The 16,113-nt window shown below is 40.6% G+C and overlaps 1 protein-coding gene across 2 annotated transcripts; it reads left to right on the top strand.

The window, feature by feature from the left end:
- The first annotated feature begins 96 nt into the window (after positions 1 to 96).
- On the top strand, positions 97 to 16,099 carry LOC135633734 (FH protein interacting protein FIP2-like). 2 transcript variants are annotated; one of them, XM_065143593.1, is made up of 11 exons: positions 97 to 215; positions 934 to 1,037; positions 1,823 to 1,957; positions 3,127 to 3,282; positions 3,967 to 4,050; positions 4,317 to 4,363; positions 4,895 to 4,968; positions 6,503 to 6,561; positions 9,403 to 9,462; positions 15,154 to 15,234; positions 15,746 to 16,099. In XM_065143593.1, exons 1-11 carry the CDS (start codon positions 164 to 166, stop codon positions 15,797 to 15,799), a joined length of 906 nt encoding a protein of 301 aa, XP_064999665.1. In that variant the 5' UTR covers positions 97 to 163; the 3' UTR covers positions 15,800 to 16,099. The 2 variants fall into 2 exon arrangements, with proteins under 2 accessions (XP_064999665.1, XP_064999664.1); XM_065143592.1 differs by having other exon boundaries at positions 934 to 1,043.
- The last annotated feature ends 14 nt before the right edge of the window (positions 16,100 to 16,113 follow it).

Below are 16,113 nucleotides of genomic sequence, written 5' to 3'. Positions count from 1 at the left end.
TGGGTTAAATCAACCAGGTGGAAAAAGATAAAGGCCCCGTGAAGGGCAATCTTGTTATAAAGTAGAAAGCAAGGGTTTCTTGGAAAACCGTGGGCGAGAAAACTATATAGCGACTTGGGTCGCCTTGGGTTATTTCGTGTCGGAGCGGTGCTCGAGGCAGGCGATGATGGGGTCCGGCGTTCCCTGGCCTCCATCGCAGGTCCTCCTCAATGTAGGTCAGTGATCTCCATTTCTTTCCTTGCACTTCCGATTTCGGAACGATTTCTTCGATTCATTTCTCGTGCTACTGAAATCCGCGATCGGATTGGGGGTTTTCCCTAACTTTATCGGATTTTTTGGATAATGATTGACCAGCTGTTGAAGAAGTAACCTAATATCTTCTTGCTGAGCGTTTCTTGAATCGTGGCTCTTTGATTTCTGTGGAGGCGTTAAGATGAGATTAGGTTTACGGATGAGTTTCACGCGGGATTCTGTATCAGGTCAAGAATTGCTCGAGGAAAGACAAGCGGGGCTTGAAATTACGGGCTTAAATTGGCGGAGTATGATTCGATGAATCTTGGCTATGCAGATTATCGAATAGGCCAATAGTTCTAGTTCCTGATTCTTTGTGACAACGCAAAAGTATGACTCTGGGTGTAACCACGCATTCATAAGTCCCATTACTCACATCTGTAGAGAGGGAAACAAACTTATTAATCTTCTTTTGATGCTGGTTTTCCTAGTGGGTTTTTGATCCTCTGCCATGAAGGTGATTCTGGGCTCTACTACGTAAGGAATATATTATAGTTTCTCTGCGGTTCTTTTTAACCCAAAGGAAAAAGGAGAAAGGGAACAATTGAATCACTGCACTTCTTTTTGTTTATTAAGTTTATTAACTTTTGAGTTGATATGCAATTGAATCTTTAGCATAAACCATTCTTGGATTGTTTATAGGGGGGAAGAAATATGCAACAACAGTTGATACACTTACGCAACGGGAGCCTGAGTCCATGCTTGGAGCAATGTTTAGTGGGCGGCATACTGTTTCTACAGATGATGTAACGGTATTGTTAATATGTTAGTCATAGATAATTTAGTTGCTTGTTTGGTTCTTTGTATTACTAACATTCTATGTCACACCGGTAATCTGTAAAGCTCTGATATTGTAGAATTGCAAGATGAAATAAGATTGCTACAAGTGGATATTAATCTATTTCACCAGAAGATAAGCAAAAGAAGTACCTCTAAGAAACGTGTAAAATAACCCAAAAAACCCAGAAATATTTCTTACTAAATGCTTGTTTTAGTAACCCAAAAAACCCACAAATCATAGCAAGCAAGCTATGAGCTATCCACTGGAAAAAGAACTTGTTTTAAATGCTTCTTTTCTTATCCGGTTAATGAACAAACACATTTTTTCTTACTAAAGAACATTGAAATCTTCCAATTTTTAGTGCTATCTTTTCTGTCCAGTTTATTAATTTTTTATACTTCTTTTTGTGGGATACCTTTTTCTTAACCTTTTTATCTCTTTGATAATCGAAGTATTAAAATAAGCATCTTTGTTGTTGTTCTTTCTTCTTGGTGTCCTTTGCCTAAGTGAATATTCTACAGCATAAATATCTTTGTTTTTTCTGTTATGTATATTTCTTTCATTGATGCTGGTGGAGGTATTCAATGGCTTGTAATGCTTAGATCATGTCAGCAATATCAGAAGTTATGTTTAGATAATACCTTTGAGAAGATATATATTTCTCTTATAATTATTGGTATTACCAAATATTAAAAAATGTTGCTTATCTGTATTGGTCCTTTATTCTTGTTCTGCATTGTGTTTTTGTAGGGAATGATATTTATTGATAGAGATGGTAAACACTTCAGACATATCCTCAATTGGTTAAGGGATGGGATCATTCCAACACTCCAAGATTCTGAGTATCAAGAACTGTTGCGAGAGGCAGAATACTATCAGTTACTTGTAAATCATGTTGCCCTTATTGGTTGCCTCTGATGCTTATTTAGTAGTTTAACGTTCTAGGTCTGAAAAAAACAATGGTTTACATTTTAGAAAATTTACCAGTTGCATCAACTGCATTTGATACCATTCCGTATATGAGTATAATCAAGATTGCATGGTGCTAGTTGGTTTTTCTGATGACAGTATGCCCATTAATACGTTGTCTGATCATTCTTGACATCATGAATAATGCATCAGATTGCGTAATTTGCTTGAATGCTTGTGGCATTTGAAAATATGGAAATGTTGGGCCCGTATGAAAAACTGATCAGACAGAAATCTTTCTCTAGACTGAATTTCTTTTCTTGTGGGATTCTTTGTCTATTCTGCTTTCAAGTAATGCTGAAATGTCATTAAGACTTCTTTCTACTTTTTTTAGGTGCAATGCTCGTTTCATTGGAATAACCTTCTAGTGTCATGGTTTTTACTACAAGGAGAAACTACTGTAACTGAAAGTGTCATTAATGTTAAACGGACCAACCTTCAAGTTTGGTCTGACAGATTTGCAACCTCATATATCTCAGAGATTAACTCTCAATTGAATTTATAAGCCCAGAGAGGCCCTTTCATCAACTTTTGCAAGTCACTTCTGTATGACTGGTAGTTATTGGTGGTGTCCTTTTGGTATGTCAGAAAATGGAAATCTCTTTAAGCATAGAAGCCATAATGCAGATAGTCCTACCTCTTACTGTACTTAAAGAAATTTGATGTGACTCTATGAAACATGGCTTAGAATCTGGACTTAGAAAGAGACAGATTCTCATATGAATTTTTTAGAAATCTAAATCGCTGCAAGTCCATGTGAGCACATAAAATGAAGATAATTGCACGATGTCTAAGTTGAAGTTACTGTTTTGTGCTCATTGTTAAAACACTTTGATGCTTTTAGTTGTGAGACCAGAAATATTTGCGTTATAGTTTGTAGTTTGTACTATAACTAATCCACTACAACTTTGGCCGATTGAGTTTTAACATCATGTAATATCCAGAATCTTCACAGATAAAATTCCATTTGCAAACATGTACTGTTCCTCATAGCCATTGTCGCCTGTCTTCTTTTTGATTCTAACATTTCCAAATCCTTTGTTATGTTCTAGTATAATAATATTTGTCGTCATGAATATTTGCAGGGATTGGTTGACAACATAAACACAAGTTTGAACAAAAGAAAAGACAATGATGGCTCAGTGGCTGAATTATCACGAACGGAGATCATCAAATGCATTCAATCTGACAGAGTTAGGTTTCGAGGCGTGAATCTTTCTGGCCTTGATCTTTCTAAACTTGTAAGATATCAATATGGACCTGTGTGCTCATTGTTGTTTGTTGCCACATTTTGGATCTTGTATATGTATATGATTTGGAATTGTTATGCATTTATCCAATTCATAGCCATCTGATAAAGAAGTTCTTTTGATGTTTGCACATTTTTGGATTTAAGATATGAAATTGAGGTTGATTATATCTTTTAGATGCACTGATAAAGCTTGGCTATTCAATTTTATGTTTTAGATGCACTGATAAACACAAGCTGAAAGTCGGAACATTGATTAAAGATGTTAAGCCATCAGCAAAAATGCTACTTTTAGTTACATGAAGGTGTTCTTATCTTCCTGCCCATAAATCTGAATTAGTCAATATTTTCCTGATCAAACCAAGGCTATCGAGTTTCTTTTTCTCAAAAAAAAAAAAAAACATATAGAAAAAACCTTGTACTTTCTTGATATCTTTAGCTGCATACTTGACATTATAGATCAGTATATTAAAGGAATCCTTTTTCAGCTAGCTGTCTGATTTGTTTTTTCAATGTTTATAATTCAATCATCTTTGTAGTTCTCATGGATCATTAACAATGAGCTAATTGGGAAACCAAGAATGGTTTCTTTGGCCATGTTTTAATTGAGTTGGTTATTTTTTATGAATAATTATCATGTAAGTGAATTGTAATCTGTCCCTTTTTTACATTGCAGGATCTATCATTTGTTGATTTCAGTTATTCCTGTATCCGGAAAACCAATTTTTCAAGAGCTAATCTCCAAAAAGCTAAGTTTGGGGTAGGACTTGAACAATGCTTTATCTTTTAGCTTTTTATGTAGGTTTATCATCTATCATTTAATTACATTTTCTTGTCTAATAGTTGTACAAACCACAAGATTTACTTGTCTCTTAGTCTTTGCATATTGGAGGACATATAATTCCTGATATTTCTAGTTGATCCATTTGCATGCTCGTGAATTTTAGTTTGTTCCTAACCAAATACTGTCATCTGCTTTCCTGTAGCACATGCTACTAGATTTACGGATCATTTTTTCTGTGACAGGATGCAGAAGCGGAAGATTCAATCTTTCAAGATGCAATTTTGCGTGAGTAAGATTTGTTAACAAAATTCAAATATTTTTGTTTGTTTTAAATCTCTGGTTTATTTTTTCCAAAAAAAATTCTACATTTGATGTGTAAATTTTGTTGCTTGGTTTACTACATTTGAGGCCAATGCTTCTTCAAATCTACAAATCTACCAAGCATGAAAGATAAAACAATGACACCTGAACAATTCTCTTGGTGTGTCAGTATCTTGATTATATATGCCATAATATTTTGTTAACCATTTTGCAGATAAAGTTCATCATTGCTTGACATCTCCTGAAAACTATTCTTGTTTGTTTATTGAAGGAACATGTCATATTTTTTCTTCACTTGTGTTTATAGAGTAACATTAGAGGTAGTAATGTACACCTGTCATTTTTTTTATACTTGTGTGGAGGTTAATGTGAGTGCTTGGGGTTTTAAGTTGTGTTAGGACTTCTATCGTCTTAGTGAAATCTAATTATTACTAGGAGAACGCAGGGGCTTATATAGTAGCTAAACATCTCCTGCTCTTATTTGTCTTACCCACCACAGGTGTGAGCTTATTGGGGCAAATCTTCATGGAGCTTTATTAGATAGAGCTAATCTTCAAAGTGCAAATCTGCAAGGTAGCTACTGCTTTCTTTCTTTTAATTATGTTATACATGGAATTTCTCTTTGTCAAAATGGTCATTACTTTTGTTTTGCTTGTTATTGTTTCACACAGCCTTTATTTTCTTTAACTTCATAGGTCTGCGGGCTTATGCTTTCGACAACACTATTACTTTGTGAAGTTTCTGTAATCATCTTATGGTTGCTAAACACTTCATTCTTAGTTTTTGAATTATCTTAGAGAAGGAAAATTTTATCATTAAGAGCAAATAATAGAAGCATTTGGACTATTCTAGAAGACTTTTGATAGTAACTATCAAAAGTCCTTTTCTAGGCTAATTATAGATTACTCCCCTGTAGTTAGTCACCTTTAGCATCCTGATCCCTATAGTTTAAAAAGTTATATTGATATCCCTGTAGCTATGAAAGTGAAACATGTAAGCCCATTTATTCTAACGACTTTAGTTTTATTAATGAAAATACAAAAATAAAGGATTAAAAGATAAATTTAACATTTCGGTGATGGGGGACGACGCCAATGGTGGCGGACGATGGTGTCGCTGACGTCGATGCCAATATAATCGCCACCCTTCGCCTCCTCTCCCTCGCTGCCGCCTAGCACGTCGCCTCTCCCGCTCGCGTTCACCACTCCTGCTGACGCCATCGGCCAGAGCCCTTACGGTTGACGACGATCGTGGCAACGACGGGAGGGGTGAGCGTGAGGGGGAGAGGAGGCGGCGACCAAAGCCCTCACGGTTGCCTCCGCCATGTTCACCTCCTCTTCCCCTCGCGCTCACCCCTCTCGTTGTCGCTGTCGACCAGAGCCCTCATGGTTGACGACGATAGTGGCGATGGCAAGAGGGGTGAATGCGAGGGGGAGAGAAGGTTGCGGCCAAAGCCCTCATGGCCACTTCTGCCCCGTCCACCTCCTCTTCCCCTCGCGCTCACCCCTTAGGGATGTGGATAGGGTGGAGGTGGTCGTGAGGGCTCTGGTCGCCGCCTCCTCTTCCTCTTGTGCTCACCCCACCCGCTGTTGTCATTGGTCGTGAGGGCTCTGACCGACGACGATAGCGGGAGAGGTGAGCGCGAGGGGGAGGCGACGTGTTGGGCGATAGTGGGGAAGAGGAGGCGGACGGCGATGGCTACGCCAGCGGCACCATCGTCTGCCATCATTGGAATGTTAAATTTACCTTTTTACTATTTATTTTTGTATTTTCGCTGATAAAACTAACGTTGTTAGGATAAATTGACCTATATGTTTCACTTTTGTAATTATAAAGATGCCAATGTAACTTTTTAAAGTATAGGGATCAAGATATTAAAGGTGATTAACTACAGGGTTTAATATGTAATTAACCCTCTTTTTTCTGTTATGCTGAACTGTGCATGTTGTAATTTAACTCCTAGATTGAATGAGTCATAGGTTTAAATTTTTTTATAATTGGAGCATGTACCATTGCAGAAAAAAATGACATTTAGAGGCAGAAAGGGAAAAAGAGACAAAATCTTATTAACTGCAATATTTATGTTTGGAATTTTATGATTATACAGATGCATGCTTAACTGGATGTAGTCTCTATGAAGCTGACCTCCGTTCGGCTCATTTACAGGTTGTTTCATCTCTGTACCTTAACCAACATATTGTTATGAGCCCATGCTATTTTCTGGATTTTAATAAATTAGTATATCTGGTGTTATTTTTGGTGGTAGGTAACTCAAAGACTGGAATATATTAGTTTATGTTATAATTAATGTTTTCAGAGACTAAGGACATCCCTAACAAACAAATAATGAGATTAATTTCTGCTAAATCAAGAATTTTTTTGAAAAAAGATGTCATCCACATCCACTAACGATATGACAATCTTAATAGTGCATAGAGTTTCGTAATTTTTCCTCCTTGAAGGGCAATATAGATAATCAATTTGTAAATGATATCTGAATGCTATCTATCATTCCAAGATCATCTTGATAAATGTAGGTATGAGTCCACCATAAAAAACCCAAGTCATAGTACTGATAAATTTTAGGCTGTCATTGGACTTGGCATGGTTTAAAAATTCAGTCTGGGTTTGATACTGGTTTGTGGTCGGATTGGTTCAACTCAGTTTGGATCAATTACATCCAGGCCACAGAGAGAGGGAGAGAAAAGGTGGGGAGGAGGAGGAGGGTGTGGTGAAGATGGTGGCGGAGGCAGTGACAGCAGTGAAGGTTGCAGCTATGACAGAAGAAGAGGATAGCTCTACAAGGACCAATCAGTCTTAATATGGATGTAATGATCCACAGTTTGGAAAACCAGAATGTTCACGTTTCATAACGAAGGCACTGGAAAAGCTATCCGGCGGAGAGGTATGTGTGCCAAAGATCTCAATAAAAGCATTTTGTAAACAGCTGTGGTGTTTACAAATATAAACATTTTCAAGAGGAGGCAAGCTCTGTAAAAGCAGGCTGTTAACAGTTGTTGATTGCTGCCAATAGTAGTTCACAGCTGTTTATAGCAAAACTATTTTAAAAATTAAAAACTTAAAAGATTAACAAACTGGTTAGTATGTCTCTGGTACACATGAAATACAGTGTACCATTTGGTACCCTCATTTCGAATCGAACTGGATGAACTCACCTGGTCGGCTCGTCTGTCCCCTATCAAATGGGTAAATACCAGACCGTACTGGATGGTACACCCAATATTTTTAAATCCTTTGTATATGGACTCATTTTGTTTACTTCATCTCATATTGCTCCTCATTTTGTGTGTGGCCATGCCTATTTGATATCTAGCAAGGTCATCGAGTCAGGGACAACTTCTTGATCAATGATCGAATTTAGTCACTGAACAGCCCATCTTTTCAATACTGGTTGAAGTATCATAATCAATGCATCTTTTAATCTCTGACTTCTGGACTTATTGATTCAAGCAAATGAAGCCTAGGGTTGAAAACATTATGTATATATCAGCAATGTTGTTTTAGGTTTTTCTGGTGAAGAAACTGACCACACGCTGTTAATTCATTATGACCTTTTTCACTCTGATTTTGAAAGGATAGGACCTGCCTTTGACTTCTACCTTCAAGTTCTTGGTCATTTTTGTGGAGAGTACATTTTTCAAGTGACCTCAAGTGATAATTGTTTTGCAAATCTTCCTTGGCATATAACTTGGTTGTAATTTTTTTAATGTTCTTAACCTCATTATTGATTCCAAACCCCACCTTGCTATCATGTCTCTTTGTGTGACACCTCAGTTTATCCCACATCCGATGTGGAAGGACAATTAAGTTTGTTTACAGGATCAGAATGGATGTATTACCATTAGTTTATGTGCAAGTATTTTAGGCCAGATGGTTCTAGGTCTATCAAATTAACGGCTGAGTTATCCCATCGAACCATGACACTTGGCTTCTTTGAGGAGACAACCATATTACTTTCAAAAAATAGACAATATTACCACAATATAATTCTTGATTATGCTATCAGATATCAGCTTAACATCTGCAATAAATTTTCAGCCATATTTGTAAAAAATGTATAAAGATTATCATAGAATTTATTTGGATCAGTGAAATCTATTTCTTTTTTAGGATTCGATGAGAAAAAACAGAAATGAAATATTCTGTCAAAATATTCAACTTACATGATTGTGCTGGGCCAAGCATGCCACTAACTCACATGATTCATTTTTGTGGAAACAAAGCTTTCCAACTGAATTTTCTATGATTCTAACCTCTGATAAAGAGGATGACTCTTGTGTTTCTCTCCTGCTTTTTTATTAATTATTTTTATTTTGGAATAAATGTTCAACTTACAAGATGTATTATTTTTTAGTATGACTACAGTTTTTCAGTTTAACTTGTGCTTGAATAACCATTTATACCACTCTGTTTCGAAGAATATGACTACATAAATCAATTTTAAACATGAGCTTTTTTGCTATCTCTGTAAGCTTAAGAATATGAGATCATAACACTATAAACTTTCACCTCCGCTAGTGAGTTAAACATGGAACAAAAACTTTGCTGACAATTAGTGGGGGCTACTCTTTGAACTAGCTATTATAACTATGATGAGAAAGCAAGAGTAATAATCTTTGGCAGTTCCATATGTTTTAGACTGTCTTGGAGTGAATTGCAATCAGAGTCTGGATGGACACAACATGTGAAGAAGTTTAGTGTTCATTGTGGACGCATGTTCGATGGCATGTTCTACATTAGTAGTCTGGTGGTACAGCATGAGGTGAGAGTTGATGGAAAGCAGGAAGTTAGGGGAAAATCTGAGAAGTGATTCACATGGAATTGTGTCTCTGTGGGATTCAAACTATAGTCATGCTTGTAAATTATTAATTAACCCTTCATCATCTATAGTCATGCTTGTAAATTATTTGCTATTTCTTTAATCAATGTTAACCCCCATGTGTAATAATATATCAACTTGCATGTGCAAATTATTGATATTCTCAGAGTGCGAAGCTGACTGGTGCCAACCTTAAAGGAGCTAATTTGGAAGGTGCCAATCTAAAGGTAAAAAGCTTGTGTTACCAATTCTATGGAATTATGGAAGTTTGTGGTTTAATAATATATGCAAGTTATGATGGTTCTTAATTCTTGATATCCATATGTGACTAGTACTATGATTTTAGTTGATGGCTGTACAGACTACAGAGTTCATTTTGTTTTTAGTGTGGAACAGCTAGATGAAAATACATGGAACCTGGGTTGATACTTTCTCTGTCTGGTTATGTAGATACAAACACAATTAATGAGCTTTGCTAAATTTTAACAGAGTTGACTTTAAAGATCCTTTTTTAGCATATTACCAAGTTACACATCAAGCACCATGGTTCGTATTACCGGTACATATCGATGTACCGACCAGTTGTTAGTATGATACATACCGAGCCATACCGAATATACTGACACACGGTCCAATGAGGTGTACTGATGTACTGCCTGTACCAAGCTGTCACGACCTTAGCTGGTTTTGCCTAAGGCGTGCGGCACCCTCCCGCGTCCGTCCGCAAAGGTCAGCCTCCCCGAAGCCTCCCATTGTCCCTTAGGACCAACAAAAGAGAGAACGAGTTAAAGAGAACGCCTCAATCGGGATCCACAAGCAAACATGTCCGAAAAACACTTCATAGACAATGCAAATTACAAACAGACTTTACAAGCTCTGAATAGTTGCACAACAAAGGGTAGAATGGTCCATTACAGACCGAAAAGCTCTCGCACGTGTCCACATGACACAACCTTTATTTACAAGCCTAAAGAGGTCATCAACCCAACTAACATGAGACTATTTAGCCTTCGGCCGCCCCTCTACCTGCTGTACAAGGCATGAACATGCCAAAAGACAACGGACAGACATAAGCATTACATCCAACATCTTTGTTTAGAAGTTTGTCCGTTACATTCTCCCCCACTTATCCCTTCGACATCCTCGTCGAAGCCTTTGTGAACACTGCAACTCTTCGCCTTTGCTGAGTCTTCAATCTTCTGCTCCAGCTGCAATGCGCCTCCTGGCTCCTAGCTGCTCTCCGCTGCTATTTCTGAGTAGTCGAACCTTTGATCCGCCATGCTGCTTCAACTCGCCAATGACTCTGACTCTGGTGTGGGGTTGGCTGAGTTGTATTGATCCTCGTTGATTCCTGCAGATCCACCAAATGAAGGAAAAGACCATCCTTACTGCGTCAGTCTCTCAAAATTTCCACATGCTGCTTGAACTGGGTGGATGCTTGTTGGAGCTTTAACGAGCATCGCCTCGCAAACTTCTGATGTTTTGGGTCCTTCCTCCACAAAATCTGCTCATTGACTCTTCTTTCAGTTAGTTGTCACATCCAAGTAGGTTCGCATCACTTCCGCTTTCGATTGGCATTTCGTTGGGAAATGAGGCGGACAATCTACTCTCAGTAGCACTGATCACCGTTGGTGAGGATTTGACAACTATTGTCTTCCATTATCTTCGAAGGGTCTTTGAACTTGTGCAGCGCTCCTCTGCTGGATAGATAAGAAAATTGGGGTACTCAGTTTCGCCCATTCTCTTAAGAGTTGAGAAGGCAAAAGTTACTTGACTTCGCCCGCCTCCTCGAGGTTGTACTTCATACATCGAGCTGGTTACTGGCCTTCGCCTGCTCTTTGCTCACACTTCTGAAGCACTTGAAGTGTTTGCACTCCTTGCGTTGAGTTAGCTACTGTGATTCACCTTCTCAATGCCATCGAACTTCTGGAATGCGGGAAGTTTTCACCCCAACTTAGAGTAATTCTCTGATAGATGAGGTCGCCTCTGGGATTGTACCGTCTTCTCCATCAACCCTGCCGCCTACTCCACTGAGTAGCAAAGGTACAACACCGCGTACTGCCTGCTTCGTTCCTTGGTCGTGCACTCTTGCATGACCCGAAGTCCTTCACTTACGGCTATCTTGAGGAGAAACTTGTTGACACCGGTCTTACGAAGTTTCTTGGCCTCTGCCCTTCAGCCTTGTCTCGGTACTTGGAGATTGCCTCTGCATGCTCCACCTCCTCGGCCCCTTTCACGACCAAGCGCTCTCCCTCCATGAGAGCAAGGGATCAATGACTTGCACGGAAGTCCCGCCTCTGCGGTACCATGGCGCTGCCATGCCCATGGCCCTACTATCCGTCGCCTCGCCTCTGTATCCCTTTTCTTCACAATCAGTAGAGATGTCTCCGTGGCACTCCTTTGAGTCCACCTCCATTCTAACTGATGCTTGATTTTGGGTAGCTAAGTCCCTCTGGACTCGTCGTCGCTTCCTCGCCCCTTTCGACCCCCTGCTTCAACACCTCTGTGTTCTCCAAGCAGTCCGTTTGGTCGATGGAAAGACAGACTGCAACTCCCATGCATGGCCTCTGCCATCACGTTGTAGAGTTTGCACCGATTCTGTTCTCCTTAGCTTCCTTGGTAGCAACGTTCGCTTACTCGACCTTGTCCTCTGACTTGTCGGGCTCCCTTAAGCGAATATGAGCTTTGGAGCAGTCCAACTCTCCAGTTGCTTCGATCATACCTCTGCATGATCAAGTCCCTCCCATGGAACTCACTGGTACTTGCATTCGAACTTTTCCCTTGGTGGAACCCAGCCCCCATATGCTGATGACCAAGGTTTTCATCCGATGCAAAATTCGGTGCACGCCCGGAAGACCCGCCTCTGCGGTACCATGGCCTTAACTCCTTGAATCCATAGCCCTTCCTGCTGTCGTGTTGTTCACCAAAGCGGAGCTCCCAGTAGCTCCCGATCATACCTCCATATGATCTCATCCCTCACGGGACGGATTGTGTGTATCGCATTGCCACGAACTGTTCCACCACGATCCGCTGCACCATGTCGCCGCCTGGTGACATCTCCATTGCATTCTGATCCTTGTGGAATAAACTCGAATTGTGAACCCTCCATGTGTGGCCTCTGCCAATCCATCGTAGGGTCCCTTCCACCTTCGATTTTGTTCACTCCTCTGGCAATCGATCTTCATCCACCCACTCCTGGGTCACACCTAGATGAAGCACCGCTCTAGGACAGTCCGTCGCCTAGTAGCTCTCGAAGTCCACCGACTTCACTGTAATCTGTGCACCATTGTCTGGATCCTGGGCCTCTGCCCCTACCAGCACCATCTCCGCTGCGCACGGCTTCCTTCATAGCAACTCAAATGGCAACACTGTGGCATATTCTTCAAAAGTACCCGCCTCTGCGTCCTCTTGCCCCGTGCTAAGGCCCTTCTGAACCCAACTTCGCCTCCGCAATTGAGTCGCCTTAGTTCCTCCATCAAATGCTTCTCCGAGTTAAGGTGCATGTGCCGCGAAGCTCCCTTCGTCTTTGGCACCATGCAAGATGAGTCCGCTCCGTCAGAAAGAAGGACCCATGGAACAACATGATCCTACTCTTGCCTCTGCAAGAGTTCATGTCCTTGACCTCTGTCTAAGGAAAGTACTGTGCCTCTGCTCCATGTTCCAACTTCTATGCTGGCTCCCTTCATGCGGCTTGGGTACTTCGCCAAGTTACACCCAAGTTGTTCCGCTCCTCGTTTTTGCATTGAGTCGATGGTGGCCCTCACGCCCACCATTCCACGGGTCTGCCCTCCCTTGAGTCCGATCTCCACATCGACTCCAAGTGTACCTTCATAAGTTCCTTTAGGTCGCTCCCCACTTGATCTCGCAATGCATCCACCAATGCATTCTCTCGACGAGATCATGCGACAACTCCTCGCCGCCTGCTCAGTCCACCGAGCTTCGTGGAGTTGTTGTTTGTTGAGGTACTCCTCCTCAACATGTGAGGTCCGTCTCACATGATTCTCCCTCTGGAGAGCCGGGACTTATCCCTCCTGGATAACTACCCCGTTGGAGCAACATCTCTCTTCATTTCGGAGACCACCATCCCCTTGGACTACTCCGATCTACTGAACAAAATGTGCATTGTTCTGCCTCTTGCAAACGCACTTGCTAGATTGCGCCTCCACGTCAATACAGCCACCACCGCACCCCTCAAGGCCTAGCAACATGCTAAACTCGTTGCACACTTCAGCCTCCTCCGGACGTATCCTTTGCATGCCGAAGAGAAAGTTTCAATGCTCCATGGCGCCGAGTCTCGGTCGCCTTGGGATGGCCACGAACATTCCATCGTCCGCATACAAGCCCATGCATGAGTACCAAATTCTTCGAGTTAGCAATTCCCCTCACCTCTGTGAGCTTTGCATAACTCTTTTGGTCGTTGAACAACTCATTCCACCTTGGATGGTCTCATTCTTGCCAAGCGCCTCGCTTGCCTAGAGCACTATCAAGTATAGTTGTCAACGTTGAGCTGTAGCTCAAACTCAGCCATCCCAACCTTTGTGCGCTCCGCATTCTTCCAAGCTTGCCTGTTCTCGTGGTGCCTCTTGCGCGAAGGGTTGGCCATTCCTCAGAATGCCAATGTTAGATGCCCGCTCCTCTGAGCGACTCTTTTCCCTACATCTCCATGCCCGTTTTCCCTTAAACGGTCGCGCGTTGCTGACTGCCCTCAACGCAGCCCCGCTAGGTCCCCCACATTTACATGTCAAGTGTTTCTATGAGTGCTTGTCCTGCTCTGATACCATAATGTCACGACCTTAGCTGGTTTTGCCTAAGGCGTGCGGCACCCTCCCGCGTCCGTCCGCAAAGGTCAGCCTCCCCGAAGCCTCCCATTGTCCCTTAGGACCAACAAAAGAGAGAACGGGTTAAAGAGAACGCCTCAATCGGGATCCACAAGCAAACATGTCCGAAAAACACTTCATAGACAATGCAAATTACAAACAGACTTTACAAGCTCTGAATAGTTGCACAACAAAGGGTAGAATGGTCCATTACAGACCGAAAAGCTCTCGCACGTGTCCACATGACACAACCTTTATTTACAAGCCTAAAGAGGCCACTAACTCAACTAACATGGGACTATTTAGCCTTCGGCCGCCCCTCTACCTGCTGTACAAGGCATGAACATGCCAAAAGACAACGGACAGACATAAGCATTACATCCAACATCTTTGTTTAGAAGTTTGTATGTTACAAAGCGGTACGTCCCAATACGACGAACCTTATCAAGCACTACTATAGGGTTGGTCCAAGAGGCTCTAATTGGAGACATGTAGTTAAGAGGTCCTTCCGATGAAAGTTGGAAGTTAGGATCGAAAGCTCCAACCACTCTAGGACTTCGATTGGAATTGAATTATATTACTATAAAAGAACCACTGAACCTCAGCACTGTTATTTTGCTTTAATTGAAAATATGACCAGTAAATATATGTTTATTCTTGTATAGTTTGGGTTATATTGGGTTTTGATTATTATTGTTGGTTAGTTATTTGCCATTTGCCAAAGATAAATGCCCTGTTGAACAATCTTCTGGTTCCTTTTGTGTAACTGGCATTTATTTCCAGTTCAGACAACCAAGGCCAACCAAGATTTTTTGTAACTGCTATAGGAATGGGTACTAATTTTTGTCTGTGGCTGATTTATCATATTTTCACAATATATTACCATAAAAAGCCTTCTGTAGCATCAAATTGTGCAACCTTCTTTCGACCATGGTTTTTGCACTTTAATGGGAAATATTAAATCCACAGTAACAAGAAATGAATCATTTTTTTTAAAGAATCACTTGTTTAAAAAGCTTAGTGAATTGTAATTACATCTGTTGGGGGTAAGATGTGCGTATTCTAATCACACAGAATATTGATTCTTTGTTTATGTTTCAGGGTGCCAAGTTGAATAGTGCAAATTTGCAGGGTGCAAATCTTCAAAGGGCTTACCTTCGAGAAGTTGATTTACGTGACTCTGTAAGTTATTTTTCTTTCAATTCAGTCATCAATGGATAATTGTTGTACTTTCAGGGTCTTAAACTTATCCGCTAGCATCCAACTCCCACCCTTGGATTTATTGCACTGGTTGGATGGAGAAAGAAATATACATGCATATGTCAGTTTGTTGCTTGTTTTGTTATTTTCTGACAACGATTGTGGATTATATGTAGAATGTTAGTGTTAAACACTAAACCTTAAACCCTAACCCTAACCCTAATCATACCCTAACACTTTAACCAAAAACTCTAAACCTTAAACCCTAAAACCTTGAAATTGTGAACCCTAAAACAAAGCAAGTAATTTTAAATTTTCATTGTGATAAAAATGCACAAGTTCTTCTGTGCATAACAAATCTTGAATGTGCAATCTGGAGGGAGAGAGAGAAGTGCGCTAATTTGAAGTGATTTATGGATGTCTCCTTGTAGGCTAGAAACTACATAATAGAGTTGAACATAACCTATAGATCATGTTTTGATCTGTGAAACAGAAACTGGATGGAGCGAAGCTAGGAGGGGCTAATCTACTTGGAGCAATCAGATGATGATGAAGAAGCTGCAGAAGATATCAATGCCTACCTACTATTCGAAGCATAGTAAGTCTGTATACGAAGCAGGTGATAGATATCAAGCTGCTCAGTTGAGGGCTTAATACACGCTGACGGATCCTGATCATCATCTTGGAAGTGAATTTATATGGACTTGTTGACTGCGCTTTGTGCCTTGTCTGAAATCTATTGCTGCTGATAACCATTTGGGTTGGTATTGGTGAATGTTGCATATTTGTGTCGCGTAACACATTGGATTCCTAAGTTTCATTCATTTGTACCTATACTTGAACCTCATTCTCCATGTGTGG

The sequence above is a fragment of the Musa acuminata genome, chromosome BXJ3-3 (assembly GCF_036884655.1).
Source record: "Musa acuminata AAA Group cultivar baxijiao chromosome BXJ3-3, Cavendish_Baxijiao_AAA, whole genome shotgun sequence".
In the NCBI taxonomy this organism is placed as follows: domain Eukaryota; kingdom Viridiplantae; phylum Streptophyta; class Magnoliopsida; order Zingiberales; family Musaceae; genus Musa; species Musa acuminata.
The sequence above is the reverse complement of the archived record's forward strand: the minus strand, read 5'-3'. Positions and strand labels throughout refer to the sequence as shown.